General features: G+C 38.8%; 1 protein-coding gene across 2 annotated transcripts; it reads left to right on the top strand.

Moving 5' to 3' along the window:
* The first annotated feature begins 1,831 nt into the window (after positions 1-1,831).
* On the top strand, positions 1,832-17,435 carry iffo1b (intermediate filament family orphan 1b). 2 transcript variants are annotated; one of them, XM_017473215.3, is made up of 9 exons: positions 1,832-3,142; positions 5,643-5,703; positions 7,956-8,051; positions 9,596-9,736; positions 10,043-10,230; positions 11,601-11,721; positions 12,323-12,412; positions 12,495-12,625; positions 14,392-17,435. In XM_017473215.3, the coding sequence occupies exons 1-9, from the start codon at positions 2,214-2,216 to the stop codon at positions 14,474-14,476; spliced, it is 1,842 nt and encodes a 613-aa protein (XP_017328704.1). In that variant the 5' UTR covers positions 1,832-2,213; the 3' UTR covers positions 14,477-17,435. The 2 variants fall into 2 exon arrangements, with proteins under 2 accessions (XP_017328704.1, XP_017328696.1); XM_017473207.3 differs by having other exon boundaries at positions 1,840-3,142; positions 12,320-12,412.
* The last annotated feature ends 51 nt before the right edge of the window (positions 17,436-17,486 follow it).

Here is a 17,486-nt window from a genome sequence, read left to right as displayed (position 1 = left end):
CCATTTGAATACCTGCTGAAAGTGACTGAGCCCTTGATCATTCTCTATATAAAATGCTATAGCAGTGCTAGTCCTTCTTGTTTGTAGCCTTTATCTTCTGTAGACTGTACTCCGCTACATAATGTTCCAAAGCTTCAACTGCCAAGCTATTATGGCTGTTAGCGTCATTATAATTATCTTGTAGATTGCTAAAAGTCCAAGCGGAGTCTCAATCACAATTTGGTGCAACAATGTTTCATTGTGTTCTAGAGCTTTGAGTCACTGGGGAAATGGTGAATTCTTGGTCTCTTGAAGACTTAAAGGGTTTCTTGTTGTTCCATTCCGCCTCTTACTGCCATTGAAACTGTGCTACCAGTGGTCACAATGGTTACCTGCTGTAACATCACTACACACACCCATGAACCTCTGACAGGACAATACAGCACCAACAAATTAGTACCAGAATCACTTGGCACATCAAGTGTTTTGTATATAAAAATTGTTTCAGGGGGAAGTTTTCCTTTCATCTGTAATGAACAGTTTATTCTGTGAGTCTATAATTTCTGAGCAGCAAAAAGCCATGTGTAAAGGCTTTTCTTGTATATTTTTTTTCCATTTGGGCATTACTGGAATTTATAGTGGATATCCACATAGTCTTGTGGTTTCCATTAAGCAATAGCAGCCAAAGTGCATTGCTTATGGGTATAACCACAGTGTCTGCACTAATTGTCTGGTCTTAGAAGGAATGCTCAAACCTTTCAAAACTTGTCCCAAAATTCTTTAGCATCCATAACAGGATATGCTCTATCACAGTCTACTGAGGCTTTTAAGCACTAAGCTTATGTAATATCACAATGTAATCAAAATATATTAGTTTTTAATGGTTATATGAACAATATTAAATCTGTACCATTAATTTATTGTATTTTATGTGGCATTTGTCTCCACAACCTTTTTGTTTCTGTCTAGATAAATCAAGTTATTAAATTTTGATTTCCCAGACCATCAGTGATCAGATGACCTTCCAGATGATGGACCATTATCTGCACAGCAATGACCAACATGCCTGTGTGTTTCTGGCAGGCTGTAAATGCATCAGATGCAGCAGCATTGCTATTTCACAGTTCTCAATGAGGGCTCTCTGTGTCTGTGTGTGTGTGTGTGTTTCTGGTAGGCTATAAATGCATCAGATGCAGCAGCATTGCTATTTCACAGTTCTCAATGACGGCTCTGTGAAGCATAGCCAGGACTGCAGATTTGAAAATATTGTTACAGGAGTGGAAATCACAACCCACATTTACCAATTTCTTATTAAGATCTTATATTTATTTGCCTATTTGACTGGACACTTGAATTAAATTTATTTAAAATCAATAGCTCAAAGAAACAGTCCAGGAATGAAAAACTTTATGACCCCAGTAAATTGCTGAAATATTATAACTTGTTTTAAATTATTGAACTTTAGATTAGGAAATGAATGTCCTATAACCAACACCTGTGCGTACGTCATGGAGAACTCCCGAGTGCCAGTATTCACTTGCGACTCTAACCAACCCCCCCACCCCCACCCCCTCTCCCGGCCCCCCAAAATAAATAAATAAATACCCTAGCGAACCACGGCTACGTCAGTCTATGGTTTACCGTAAGTACGCTTGTTACAGGGATTTCAGCACTTCCATGTTGAAAGCGGATTTCTATTTGAATCTCAAAATAGCATTTTCCATGCATGCTGTTGATAATGGTTACTAATAGTTATTAATATTGTAGAACCATGTCACGGCGTACCTAACTGATTGAAAACGATTATGTAACAAAGAATATTTTAACCTCATCTACGTATATTACGGTAACCCGGTCTCTAAATCCCCTGCATTTACTCTCACAAGTAGATCGTCAATGCTTGGTACGAAAGCCGCACGTAGGACGTACAGACATACATTGTTTACTTTAGTTTGTTACATTTTCAGTCTTTGGTTTTTCCTTTTTACTTACATAATCATCGCCTGTGTGGCAATTTTATTCAGGAGTGATAATCTTTGTTTAAAAAAAAAATAGCCTATTTGTTTTTAAATAATAATAATTATTATTTTTAACAGCGCCTGCTCATCAGTCGTATATCATGTTTTAGCAATTTCCACGTGTAGTCGGTGATATTAGTAGTTTATTAGACGTAGTTATTTATTCGTTGCAACGCTGCTGGTTTTGCTCCGTTGAGTCCTGAACAGCCGCCGTTCATGCCCGATCTGCAGCGCTTCAGTTTTCCGTATAGTATGAACCCGTTCTTGGGCCAGAGCTCACCTGCTCCTCATCCGCATCCGCAGAGCTCAGACATGCTCAGCCATCCGGACTCGCCCTCCACGGTGCTCCCGGAGGCTCTTCTGACGGCTCCACACTCCTCCGTTCTCCACCTCGGTGAACAGTCCGGTCTGATCGCGGACGGCTTTTCCCAAAGCGGGTTAGTCTATCTGCCCATCAGTCCTTCTCTGCACCGGGCCGTGCCGCCTCCACCCGCAACCATGGCCTTACGCAACGACCTGGGCTCCAACATCAGCGTCCTGAAGACCCTCAATCTGCGCTTCCGCTGCTTTTTGGCTAAAGTGCATGAGCTGGAGAGGAGAAACAAAATCCTGGAGAAGCAGCTGCAGCAGGTTCTGGAAAGCAACGAGCTTGCTTGCGGCGAGAGCAAAGACACTGGCGTGCAGACCGGCTTTGTCGGGCCCGTTCCCCTGCAATCTCAAACCAGCAACAATTCCGCCAAGAGACCGACTACTTTATTCACACCCCCTCTTACGACCGTGCTTAATCTCGAACCCGATGACAAGACTCGGGCTTCAGGTTACGATTCAAGCTCGTGCGCGCCTAGCAAAGCAGCCGCGGCTAACACCAACAGCAATAACTCCAACAATGCACCTCATCTGAACGGTGCTGCAGCCAGAACCGGCCCTAACCCGCATAACCGCTTTCTGCCCGGCACGATCTGGTCGTATAGTCCCAGCCGGAAGTGGCCGGCGAGCTCGGAACCGCGGGCGATCACCAGCCCCGGAGTGTCATGGGTACACCCGGACGGAGTCGGAGTGCAGATCGACACCATCACCCCAGAAATCAGAGCCCTCTACAACGTGCTAGCCAAAGTAAAGCGGGAGAGGGACGAGTACAAACGAAGGTGAATATGTCAATGTCAAGCTGATTTGCACTTGCATGATTATGTGCATGTGTTTCTGTGCAAATTCCCATCAGCGGAGGTGATTAGGTTTGTGTTGTCTGTTGAAGAAACAGTGTGTTTATGAGTGATGCTTGTGATCTGCCCCTCCTGAGTCACTAAACACTGCAGAGTCCAGGGCATCACTGAGCTCAGCAGAAACCACAGACCAGCTGAATCCCAGACTGCAGGTCAAATAACTCTCAATTTCCCAGTTGAGTATGCTACATAATGAATGAAGAAGGCCTAATTACTTGTCCACTACTGAGTCATTTGAGATTGAGTCTGAGGTGGGCGCTGTCCATGCACCTGGTGCTGAGGATAATCCGATCTGCCTTAACTTTCCATGTTCACCATTTTCCTGTGTGGGAAATAAACAAGCTGAGCACAGGATTAGTGAAAAGGCCAGGTGAACCAGTGTGTACAAATTCATCACTGCATGATGTTGAAATTGTACGTGTCAACGGAGCATGTTGTGTCTCGCGAGTCTTTAATTGCGAAAACGCCCTTGCGTAAATCATTTCTCTTGCACTCCAGGACAATCCAAAGCAATCATGGCACACCAGTGTTGTTAAACCAAGCCTCAGGTTATTTTTTTCTTATATATGCATGCAGCTGTTAGCACTAAAATCATCACAATAGTTTTTGCTGTTCAGTAAAAAAAAATCCACCTGGCACTGGGATGTAAGGAAAGGTGATTTTGAGGGACAGTGTAACTGCGTATGTTAATCCATCCATCCATCCATCTATCCGTCCATCTTCAACCGCTTACTCCTTTTCAGGGTCACGGGGAACCTGGAGCCTATCCCAGGAAGCATCGGGCACAAGGCGGGGGCGTATGTTTATATTAGTTTTATTTAATGTACTGCTTAATATGCTTTTAGATGAATAACTGAGTAACTAGCTGACTTGAAAGGGTTATCGGAATATTTCAATACTGATTCCACAAATTTAAAATGAGCTTTGTAACAATCAGTGGTTTTTTTTTGTGTGTGTGTGTGTGTGTGTGTGTGTGTGTGTGTGTGTGTGTGTGTGTGTGTGTGTGTGTGTGTAGTTCCCTAATGGAAAAATTTACACACTTTTCACGTTATCATGTGTTTTTCACATGCGATCATGAGTAGTATGTGATCATGTGGAAAACATGTGAAGTTGTCCTAAAAAAGTTTAGAGAGTTTGTAAAGGGTTTAAGCTCATAGCACACAAGATACCAACTAATCACATGTTCCAGACAAGTGTTTTAGGGATGTTTTGATGAGTCACCTCATAAATCATGGTCCAACAAACATAAGCTATTCTTGTCAAACTATCGCAGGTCAAATGTCAGTAGGGCAAAGCACATCACAATTACAACATCTAGCAATGTAAATGTAATACGGCATATTGTTTGCATTTTGCAAGCCCTACTAGGTAATTTGTCCAGGCATGACATTATAGGGCAGGAATGAAGACAAGAGAGTTCTCAGTTAAATGAGACGAGCCTGATATGTGAAAATAAATCAACTTGTGGTTGAAAGCAACTGTTGAGACCTTTTATTATTGAATTATAGATCAATGCCGCAGGAAAACGTAAGTCTTGTGTCCTGACATGTCCCATCGACTCTATTTCTTTTCCGCAGTCATACAATAACAGTTTTATTTAAAGGTGGAAAGTTATTCAGCTCACCATCTGCATCTGTCCCCTGACTCATGGTTTATGGCACATGAAGGCATATCTATATTTAACTTGTATGTCCATGTATGTCCTTGCAGTTCTGTTTTAGCATGAAGGCTTAATGTGCCTCCGTCTTGCTAAGACATTACAGGATTATTCATTCACACTTCTCAAATCAGTCTGTCTTTCACTTACTCTCTCACTCATTCCTGTCTTCTTGCCTGTGTCTCAGTGCTCCACACTGCATCTGCATTGCAGTTCACACACTGGCACTGACAGAGTGCACATACTCGCCGTCCTTTCCCTTTTTCTCTCTCTCCTTTGCATCCTATCTTTCACATAGACACACTTCTCCTTTCAGCAGCCTTTCAGTAATTGTATGTCGGCATCTCAGAATTGCTTGTAATGTTTGTTGTTAGTCTATTCTTGCAGTCCATGGAGGACGCTTTAATAAGCTGAAGGAAAACTGCAGTGTTCTGCATTTCAAAGAGCCCTTACGTAAGAGAATGAGAGCGCGAGCGAGAGAGAGAGAGAGAGAGTGCTGAAGGCTGGTTCTGTTCTACTCTACTGCACACTAGTACTGTGAATGCATTCGAGACAGTGTAATAAGTCATTAGAAGCATGTAAGCTCTTAAGTCATCATATACAGTATACACACACATGCACACACACTACAATCTATATGGTTGACATTGTTAATCTAATTTTGTTAGCACAGAACAGTTGCACGATCAGTGACAAAGTCTATAGGCACACTATTTGTTGTGTATATTGGACTTGTTGAAGTTCAATGGTCTCTTATCTTTTTTTAAGATGGGAGGAGGAATACACCATGAGAGTGGAACTTCAACAGAAGGTCACAGATTTACAAGAGGTGAGCACGTCTGAAATGTATCATCAAGTATTAGTCTTCTATTATTATCTTCTCTCTTACCCTTTATCCTTTTACTTCTTTTAACACCTGTTTTCTTGATTCTTTTTTTTTTACAAGTTTGCTTATTAAACCTAGTTAAAAAAAAAACTCCCCCAGGATGCTCTGGGCCCTCACTAATATTATTATTATTATTATTATTATTATTATTATTATTATTATTATTATTATTATTAACAGTATTTACACACAAATATGGGCATGCATTGTGTATGAATGTCTATGGACTTTTCAACACAAAGCATGGGATTTAGCAAAACTAATTTTGGCTTAGATTTGTGCAGATATTTACACGCACCATTGACAGTGTGTATGCACTAGCAACTAGTGTTTAAAAAGCATATCATGTTTGCCCAGGGGAGCTTTTCAGACAAATTTGTGGTTCTGCTGAGATCCAACACACTGAATTGGGGTGTTAATGAATACAGCATGACTTATTCACGCTTTGTTGAACGTTACGCATCGTACCATTCAGCCAGAACATCTTTTCAGAAAACAGATTTTTGGCTGAAGTGGCTTGATACTGATACATTTGGGCTATCAGTGTGAACTTAAGTTGGAGTGAGAAATGAGGAACACAAATGTGATATCCTTCACAAATCTAAGTTCAATCAGGTACAGTTCACAACAATCATTGAGTAGGATTATGCTTTCTAAACGATGACTGATGCTGTAATGCCTACATACCATATATGGTTAATTGTGGGTGTTTCTGTATATTAAAAAGCATTGAAAGGCACATGCCTGGCTACAAACAACTGGTATTTATAAAGCTTTACTGCTTACACTGTGTATGATTACACTGTGCACATTATAAATTATATGCAAAAGATGGGATTTAGAGCCTTTTCATTTCCTCTGCTGAAAATAAATAATGGCAGTGGTCTTTAATATTAGAGAGGGAGGTAATTAATGGTAATAAGGGAGGAGGCAGAGTTATGGTTGGACAAATTATCTTAAGTAATTTACTGTTTGAATTGGTTCTCTGGTGGACTAGTGGCTAGCATGCAGTGCTCTCACTGCTGTGGCCCGGGTTTGATTCCTAATCAGGGAACCAACCCCAGCCACTCTCGGTTCCTGTCCCAGGCCCGGAAAATGGGAAGGGTTGCGTCAGAAAGGGCATCCGGCGCAAAACTTTTGCCAGAATTGAATATACGGATGGGTGATCCACTGTGGTGACCCCGAACAGGAGCAGCCAAAAGAGGGGAAAATAATTTAATGTTTGAATTAATTTGGTTGGCAGAAATGATGTGACTTCCCCCCACCCAAATTTTCTGCTTTTTTTTCAAGTGCAAAAGCACCATCAACCAGAGCTTCTGTGATAGCCCAGTGGTTTGTTTTTTCTTCAGATGAATTTGAGACAGGATTACACCATGGATTAAGAAAGGATGTTGTGGTGTGGTGTTTATATCCTAACCTGACAACATTTAGCGTTACCATGTTGATTATGTAACAGCCTAATTCCTTTAGACACACTCCGTGTGAGAGGAACATATGAAAGCCAGAAGAAAGATTTCCAATGTCCAGTTTATTTGTCCTCCTTTTATCCAGTATATTTTATTGTACAGGCTGGGTCCTGAAGGATGAAATCAGCCAGTCAGCAGTCCTCATAGATCAAGTGTTTCTTATTCTGTGCTATTAGATTGATCTATATGCTAAGAGTTGGTGTTCCATACACAATTTATCCCTAGCCCTAACTCACACTGATTCTCCATTGAAAACATTCCTTAAAAAAATTTTGTTTGGAAAATCAACAAAACATTTCAACAACTGAACTGTATTTTGCAATTTGATCATATTAGATTATGGCTTTATCAAATCCTACTTATTACTATAATTTGGGTTTGCTTCCCTTCATCTCACCTCACTTTTAATCAGCATTCTCTCGTATTTTATGCCAGGTATGTTACTCATTGTCCGGTTTCCTCTGTTGAGGTTGATCTGTTTTAGCCTGTTTCAGCTGCTGACAAATATACTAGGTACGTAGGTATGTTGGCTTGTCATGGCTCCATTCTGCGACTATTCCTATTTATAGAGTCACTCTCCCTGCCTGAAAGATCTGATCTTTACTATAGATATTCACTGTTTGACAATCTGAAAAAAATGCTGTCTACATAATTCTGAATACTTGATCTATACTGTAATGATTTGTTTTTGTGTTTTGTGTGTTTGTGTGCGTGCGTGTGTGTGTGTAGGACCTGCAGGAGAGTGAGGTGTGTCAGGATGAGCTAGCATTGAGGGTGGAGCAGTTGAAGGCAGAGCTTGTCCTCTTCAAGGGTCTAATGAGCAATGTGAGTGCAATTCCAAACATGCACACACTTGTTCACCTATTTATTTAATCTTTCATCAAGCAATTTCTAATTTTGGGAGCCATCTGAGGTGAACATCGACAAGCTTTCCCGCTGTCCCAGCCAATTTTTTTGTTGATCATCTAAAAAATTTGAATATTGTGGCAAAGTAAATTTTTTTAATGTAATTTATTTAAAAAAGTGGAACTTCATATATTCTAGATTCATTACACATAAAGTGAAATATTACAGTCCTTTTTTAGTTTTAATCTTCATGATTATCGACCTTCTGAAAAGTATGTTCGTTTATGCACTCAGTACTTGGTCAGGCTCCTTTTGCATGAATTACTGCATCAATGCGGTGTGGCATGGAGGCAATCAGCCTGTGGCACTGCTGAGGTGTTATGGAAGCCCAGGTTGCTTTGATAGCGGCCTTCAGCTCGTCTGTATTGTTGGGTCTGGTGTCTCTCATAGATTCTCTATGGGGTTCAGATCAGACGAGTTGGCTGGCCAATCAAGCACAGTAATACCATGGTCAGCAAACCAGTTACTAGTAGTTTTGGCACTGTGGGCAGTCCAAGTCCTGCTGGAAAAGGAAATCAGCATCTCCATAACGCTCATCAGCAGATGGAAACATGCAGTGCTCTAAAATATCATGGTAGACGCTGCACTGACTCTCGACTTGAGAAAACACAGTGGACCAACACCAGCAGATGACATGACACCCCAAATCATCACTGACTGTGGAAACTTCACACTGGAATTCAAGCACCTTGGATTCTGTGCCTCTCCAATCTTCCTCCAGACTCTGGGACCTTGATTTCCAAATGAAATGCAACATTTACTTTCATCTGAAAATTGATTGTGTGTACTGAATCAGACTAAGAGATTAAAGGCTCAGAAACCTTTGCAGGTGTTTTAAGTTAATTAGCTGATTAGAGCTCTATTCAGGTTGACATTTCTGTATTATAAATTCTTTATTCTAATATTTTGAGATACTGGATTTTTGATTTCCATTAGCTGTAAGCTGTAATCATCAAGATTCAAATAAATAAAAAAAAAGGCTTGAAATATTTCGCTTTATGTGTAACGAATGTAGAATATATGAAAGTTCCACTTTTTTAATTAAATTACGGAAAACAATGAACTTTTCCACAATATTCAATTTTTTTGAGATGCACCTGTATGTCTTGTGAGTTTTTAGGGAAAATGGCAGAGCTGAACAGCTTTTTATCATCTATGGAGGGGCTAATTTCCAGGGCGGAAATGTAACAAAAAGCTTGAAATTAACAAGATCTTTGAATTTCTGTACACATTTTAGGTCTATGCATATTTAAAAATCACAAACTGCATTTTAAATAGTTTTAAATAGTTTAAAGTAACTTAAATCATTTTAGTGCTTCTTGAATTTTACAAATATTTCCTGGACGGATATAGTGTTATAGTAGTAACAAGCATTTGACTATAGCTATAGCATTTGGCTACATTTGCTGTAATGAAAAAACATGTTTGTATCCTCTAACACACACACACAAACAAACACACAGAACCTGAGCGAGTTGGATAGTAAGATCCAGGAGAAGGCTATGAAGGTGGACATGGATATCTGCAGACGCATCGATATCACAGCTCGTCTCTGTGACCTGGCACAACAGAGGAACTGTGAGGACCCCATAAAGACCTTCCAGGTGTGAACACAATCCTGCTAACTAACACAGCTGTTCTGTCTGTCTTGTCAAATATTTTGCATTGCTTGCTCATTTATATGGATTCATTTTAAGAGACTCATGATGGTCTTTCCTGACCTGTCACTGCTTTTCTCCACTCCTGCCGCAATGCTGGAATGCTTTTCTGCTGATGTTTCTGTTTTGAAGGCGATGTGTGCTGAATTATGGGCAGACTGTAGAGCAGGTCAATGCCATTACCATTTTTCAGCCTGTGCTCGTCCTCTGGTTTCTCCTAATGCTTAAAACATTTTTGGGCTTTATTATTAGGTTGCCAGTCCACAGTCTTCCATTAGCTGTCGTCCACGGAAACAGACAATCCAGCCTGCTTATGGCAGTGAGACCGATGAGCCGACCAGCACCTCAGAAAGTGATGGAGGTGGAGTAAAAGAGGAGAATGCAGGCTCCACCTCAGCTACTCAGATCAATGAAGAGATGCAGAGGATGTTGTGTCAGTTGTAAGTTTCTATCCTATGATCACAATGTTTTGGTGGTTCATGCCTTATGTAATTGTCCACATTCCCAGGGGAACAAGCTCGGTTTAAATGTCTACATAGTGATTCACTGCATCAGCCTTGTAAATGAACTGAAGCACTGCTGAGTAGCTAGTAGATTAGTAGTAGATGTAATGTACCTCTACGAAATGATCTCTTTGCAGAACATCTCCGTTGAGCGTACAGAACTGAGATAAACAAATGTAGTAAAAAGCAAAAGCTTATGAAGTTCTCAAAATTCAGCATCTGTTAAAGAAACTGCATTTCTGATTTGGCCTTACATATTTACTAGGTGCAAAAGTTTTATGCACTCTATTTTTTTCTGCATTTAATCTTTCATGCCTATTTTATGCCTACTGCATTTGTGTCAGTCAGTGGGGATAAATGTTACAAATATATATATATGTGTATATGTGTATATATATATATATATATATATATATATATATATATATATATATATATATATATATATATATATATATATATATATATATATATATATATATATATATATATATATATGTGTGTGTGTGTGTGTATATGTATATATATATACACATCCAAAAAAATATGATCGTAGCTGGATTTGCAAAGATAAATTGCCCCTAGGTGTGAAAGTGTGTGAATGGACTGACTTCCCATCTTGGGTGTATTCCCATATCACAGCAAGTGTTCCTGGCGTAGGCTCCAGCTCCACTGCAACCAGGATCAGATTAAGTTACTGAAAGTGGGAAAGTCAGAGTGTTTCACTGTTAACTGCCCAATATATTAATGATTTAATGATATTTATAACCTGATTCATTATTTTTGAAGGCATCTTTGCTTTTGCACAGTATTCTATATTACTCTATATAGTTATACACTGATTATTACAAGTTCCAATTTCCAGCATTTCTTAACAGTACCAGTGAAGTCATGTGAATGCAGTATTATTCCTATCTAAGCTTTTTCTTATTATTTGCAACCACAAACTTAAAGTATGCTAAAGTATGTGTCCTTCATGATGTGGAATCCTCTTATTGGATTGCTGTTCCTGCATCAATAAAGGACAGCTGAATATGCTTTGAGAAGTGCTGAGTGCTCACTTCTTTTTATGTGACCTAACAAGCACCCATGGCTATCAACTCTCAATATGTGGAGACAGAGAGACTAAACCATCCTTCCCATATAATGAAAAAATTATACGTGTTGTGTCTTGTGGACCCTCAAACCATAGGTGATTGACCTTGGGTCCTGGTGACAGAACATATTATTCATGGTGTGTGTGTGTGTGTGTGTGTGTGTGTGTGTGTGTGTGTGTGTGTGTGTGTGTGTGTGTGTGTGTGTTTTAGGCGCGAATGTGAGTTTGATGATGACTGTGACTCTTTGGCATGGGAGGAGACTGAGGAGACCCTGCTGCTTTGGGAGGATTTCCCAGGATGCACTCTGACCACAGACCCCAGCCATGGTGAGGTAAGATTGGTTATATGCTGCTTTGTCATCATTGAAGAAGAGGAACAGAAGTAAAAAATTATAGTATTTCCCCAGTGGAACTTTGCATCTAAAATCACCTGTTATGCAAAAAGCCTTCCAAGTATATTTGCCTAATATTGGCTCTGTAGTGTCAAGTCCCGGGGCTTAATGGACTCACATTCTGATTGTCTGAGCTGCGAAAATGACAAAAATACACAGTTCTCTATAGCTTCTACTGGCAAATAACATATACCTCCACCACACACATACACACACACACACACACACACACACACACACACACACACACACACACACACACACACACACACTCTAGGTAAGGTAGTGGATGACCGAATTGTTGCCAGTCATGGTGCTATATTTATATCAGGGAGAGCTGAGGGAATTGTGATTGCTTTGGTTTTGCATCAGAACAACATTCCCCAGCTTGTGTTTTATCTTAACTGCCACTGATGGCTTATTGCCCAGGTTCCTTCATAGAGATAATATATCTCTGACATGTCTCTCTCTCTCTCTCTCTCTCTCTCTCTCTCTCTCTCTCTCTCTCTCTCTCTCTGTTTCTCTCGCTCTCTCTCAGCAGGAGGAGTGTCTTGAGAAAGTGATCAAAGATACAGAGTGCCTATTTAAGTCTAGGGAGAAGGAGTATCAGGAGACCATTGGCCAGATTGAGGTTAGCAACAGAAAGAGGAAAAATCTACATTTTGTTTGTTGGGGTCAATCTAGTTCTTTTAACATAAGAATTCTTGCCTTAGTTGGAGCTGGCCACTGCAAAGTCTGACATGAACAGGCACTTGCATGAGTATATGGAAATGTGCAGCATGAAGAGAGGACTGGATGTTCAGATGGAAACATGCAGGAGACTCATTACCCAGACTGGAGAGAGGTATTCACACATACACATGCACAAATGTATGTAGCCACATATTTTCCCCATTACTCATTATGGAGAACAAAGATAAAATGACTCTTGAATATGGTGTTTATCTGATCAGTTAGGAACCTGTGGCTGGTTGATATTAGACTGTAAACCAGTCTGAAAATATATTTAAAAAAAAAAAAAAAAAAAAAAAACTTAGGCAAGCCTTATTTTGCCATACTGCATTAAGAACCATTACTCAATCCTAGAAATCATCTTCTAAGATGGCTTCCTGGTCCACATTTTGTGTGTTTACTGCCACCTGCTGCATACAGATGCATGTTTCAGCAGCGCAGAATCAGTCAGTAGTGTTTCAAGCCAGACTTGTAACATTTGCCAGAGAATGTAATCTTTTTTTTTGCAACTAAATGTGGCTAGGGACCACCTATTTTTCAGGAAGTGACCATCTGGATGATACTGCAATGACCACCCAACAATGTTTACTCACCACTGTTTCACACAAAAAGTATTTTTAAAAGCTCATTGTGTCATTAAAGTATTTTTTATTTTTTTTGTCAGAAACTGGCAGTATATATGGTAGTGTGGTATGCTTGTCAGATTTTAACCTTTAAGACTATGAAACTTGTGGCCAACTAAATGTACTAACAATATCAGATGTTCTGTGAGCACTAAGTGGAACAACTGAGGGTGAGCCTAGTCACTCAGTAAAAATACCTTTTCTGATGTTTATTATTTTAATTCCTGTGTTATGCTGCTGTGGCAAGAAATACATTAGATAGTGTTACTTAACTTATAACATTTATTTACTGTGAATTTGACTCAATCTGTTCTTACTGAATTTTAGAAAAGGTTGGGTATGAATTTGGAAAATATTGAAGATTTTCTAAAGCATGTTGTTATTGCTGTAGGAAATGAACAACAGAATGTTATTTGTTACCAATGAATTTGGAGAAGATTCTTTTTTTTCAATTCCTGTTATTGAAATTTCATATTTGTAATGCCATGAATATACACATCAATGAGGATGAAAGTAGAGTTAAACCAATGGAATTGTGTCCCCAATGACCAAATATATAATTAAAAATAGTTTAAACTCAGTCTTGAAAAGAGGTTAAGCCATGCTTCTTTTGAATATGATATGAACACCTTCACATGTAGATAGTCAACTCCTTGACTATTAATGGCAAGAAAGCTTAGACAATATAGAAATTCAAAAACTCCAACTGTATCTGAATTCACCCCGTTTTCACCAAAAATCATTGAGAGGCGTATTCTCCAGTGTATAGATTAATCAGTCATCCTGTAGTGCAGAGACAAATTTGCATAGGAAAATATATCGCAGAGCTCAGGTAATTTCCAGTGTAATTTATTACTATAAAGCCTGTAGAAAGGAAAGAAGACTACAAATTGGCAAACAGATAACAAATGATTTTTTCCAATCTCAATGCAGCAAGAAATGAGCATTTGTGGAAAATTAAGGTTTGTGGTATTCTTAATCTGTAATCGATGCATGACCTTCTAAAGCTGTACAAACATATGGATTATTAATTAATTTAATTATATTAATAATAATTTACTAAAAATCAAACGCATTTGAATTTCAAACGCGTTTGACTCTTTGTTTAAAATCTGAAATTATTTTGCTTAATTTGTCTCTGCCAGATGAAACCCTTGAGTAGTGTTTTTATCCAGTTTTCTTCCAGCTATTTTATCTATATGCTGACTTTTAACTCTTTTTCTTCTCTCTCTCTGTGTTGTATCGCTGCCTTCAGTCATTCCCCATGTCCTGGCCCTGGTGGAGGCGTAGAAGCGAATGATGGGACAGGAACAGAGAAGACTGTAGAGGGAGGAAGATAATAACAGCCTGATAAAGAAAAAAAAAAAAAAACAGGAGTTGTGAAGGTTCTCTTATCTCACTGTTAAACCTAAGCCATATTTAGCCCACAGGTTCTGGTGCAACACTGCTAAACTCATGGTTTTCCCAATGAATAGTCTACTTAGACTCTCACACCACGAATTATGTTTTAAAAAATCAGGGGCCAAATGAAAGTAATATTACCTCAGAAGAGTCACATGAATTTGTTTTTGCAACATGTGACTGACATTGACTAATCCCTGATGATCGTAAGTGAGACTGATAGACCTGACAATTCCAAGAACCTATTTCACTGATCACTGTGTAGTACGGTGGCAAACCTTAGCTAGGTACTTAAAGCGAAAATATTTCAAGTAAAGTAATTCTTGTCGTTATAGGACACCGTCATCTTGCAGCAGTATCTCTGAGTTCAGGATCTAACCTGGGAATATTTTGCTTTCTATACAACTGGCCTCAAATGCACTTCATCTGTAAAATACTTCATGCTGTTTGCCATAATAGAAAATGTACATAAATAGTCCTGCTGACATCCATATGATCAAAGCTCTGTTTTGTGCACTGTGGTTGTGAAATAACTTTGCAGATGTGACACTAAAGTTCATCGTCAGTCATCACTCTCCACTCACGCGCCTTTTTTCTGAACTGAAAAACTAAGTGGTCAAGCATTAATGAGAACATTTTTCTGTCACTGATATAGTCTGAACTGCTTTGGACTGTTATATAATCTTGAACGAAAATCATTTCTATTCTTGCAGTCATCTTTTAAATTTGCTTAATAGTTGATCTCTGCTCTGAGGGCATCACCTCAGACAAACAGCTTTGGCTAAAATCATTTCTTCTTTTCACAATACACAATAAGGCTGGTCAATCAGCGCGAGCATTTTCAACACCAGCAAACTTATACCTCATCCGTCAGCCGTCTACACGTCATTCGAGGAAAAAATGACTAAATCTTCTTAAGTGAATTGGAGTAAGTGCTGAACCTGACTGTTTGGTTGACCAAACTGATCTCAGCACAGTTCTACAATAAATATTTAAACTATTATTGCGTCCTCCTAAAATTTACCCAGAATAGCAGGCATTACGCAGTTTGAACGATGGCCGCAAGTTTCCAGATTAACCTATTCTGATGTACATATGACTCATAATGTCTAAATCAACATATAACATACTGCTGAAGGAAATGAACTTCTACATGATGTGTGTGGGTGTGTGCATGTTTTGTACTGGAGTCTACTGAACTAATAAGGAATTGAAACTACATTAGAGTTTGTAGAACCAAAATTCAGGAAGGGATACAGCATGATTGATTTGGTTTCACATGTTCCAACTGAAACAAGGACACCAGGATGGTTAAAAATATATCAGTGCTCCTCACAGATGCTCTGGAACGGTAAATTGCTTTATTGTAGGGTGATGGGTGTAGATGGGTTAAAACAAAACAAAACAAAACAAAACAAAAAATTGAGTCAAGCTGAGGCATCATAGAGATAAAACATGCACGGCTGCAGTCCTTAATGTAGTTGGAGTAATAAATGTGCCAAATATGAAGTGAGCGTCAGGCAAAAGGCTTTTAGCAGTACTGAAAGTCAGGACCCAATGCTTCCATACATGGTGCTGATCCCCGTCTTGTAAATATTTGCATTACTAAGGCAAAGCGTAAAAATCTGTAATATCTGTATGTAAGCTATATGAGTATTGTGCAATAAGAAAAGTGCGAATGGCTTTTAATGTAATGTAACTGACAGCGCAGTAGGTTTAAAGCATATTCAGATTTGCTTTGTCTCCAAAACATGTTTTTGTCCATTTTCAGCTTTTGACCTCTTATCTGCCTCTGTTTTCACTCTTGTTTTAAGTCAGCAGTTTCTTTTAAAAGCAGATTCACCTAGTCATTGTTCTTGTCTTGTTAAAAGTTGTTTTTAGCATATAAAGATTTCCTAATTTGAGTAAAGGTTTCAGACATCTCCTTTGTATGGCTCTGCAGAAATCTGTCTTGTAATCTTGTGCTTTTCAGTTGTTTAATACCTTAACACTCAAACAAAAAGAGCAGTATCACTCTCCTTTTGTTTGAAAACTTCCCTCTTTACTTTTTTCATTTATTTGTTGCATCAAATTGTGTTTCTGTGTTTGTGTGTGTGTGTGTGTGTGTGTGTGTGTGTGTGTGTGTGTGTGTGTGTGTGTGTGTGCTGTGTGAATACGTTCTTCACCAGGAACTTACTTGCTGTTTACTGAAATAGGAAAACCATTTGGTGATTTTATGATCCTGAACATCTATAGCCAAATTACTGTGCAAAATTTTCAGATGTATGTTGTACATGTAGAAGTTGTGTTTAATACTATTAGTACAGAATCTAAACCAGATTTAGAAGTATCAGAAATGTTTCAGAAACAAGAAGTAATTTCCTTAGGGTGTGTTCAACAAATGTTTAAACATGTAATAGAGAAAACGAAGAAAAAAAAAAAGCAAAGGAAATATAAGAATGCTTATTCAAAATGCTGGTATGATTGCTGTGATGTAACTTAGAGGAAACCAGTAAGGATATTTACTATAAAACTGATGACAATTCATGCGAGTCCACTATCCCTGTCAGAAGAATATTTCTTCTCACTTCATTGTAGTTGTAGCAAAATGATTTCTGTTGAAGTATTTGGCTGTAATATCCAGAATGTTAAGTCGAATTAAGATTTAGCTGTATAGAAGATTAGAAAGTTATTCATAAACTCTTGACTAGGATATTTAAAGGAAGGGCTAAAAGCAGGTGTCGTATAGCCAAACCAAACAGCAACGTTTTGCTCAATTTGAATAAATCTTTTGACAGGAAGGATGGACTCATTAACATGTATGTATATCAAGGCCAAACATGAGTTGCCTGCTTCAACGAGTGCTGAAAGACTGGAGCTTTATAAAGACTTGAAAAATAAAAGATAATGCTAAACAGAGTGGAGTTTTGATGTCATGGTTTGATTCATTCTACCTTTTCCTCTTTTATG

This window comes from Ictalurus punctatus, chromosome 1 (genome assembly GCF_001660625.3).
Source record: "Ictalurus punctatus breed USDA103 chromosome 1, Coco_2.0, whole genome shotgun sequence".
NCBI classification, from domain to species: Eukaryota; Metazoa; Chordata; class Actinopteri; order Siluriformes; family Ictaluridae; genus Ictalurus; species Ictalurus punctatus.
This window is presented reverse-complemented; position numbering and strand designations above follow the sequence as displayed.

Bases quoted from the DNA above. Each gene is read 5' to 3' on its own strand.
- iffo1b (XM_017473207.3), top strand. From the start codon at position 2,214: ATGCCCGATCTGCAGCGCTTCAGTTTTCCGTATAGTATGAACCCGTTC. The intron at 5,704-7,955 runs GTGAGCACGTCT...GTGTGTGTGTAG, and splicing joins AGGTCACAGATTTACAAGAG to GACCTGCAGGAGAGTGAGGT. The intron at 10,231-11,600 runs GTAAGTTTCTAT...TGTGTGTTTTAG, and splicing joins CAGAGGATGTTGTGTCAGTT to GCGCGAATGTGAGTTTGATG.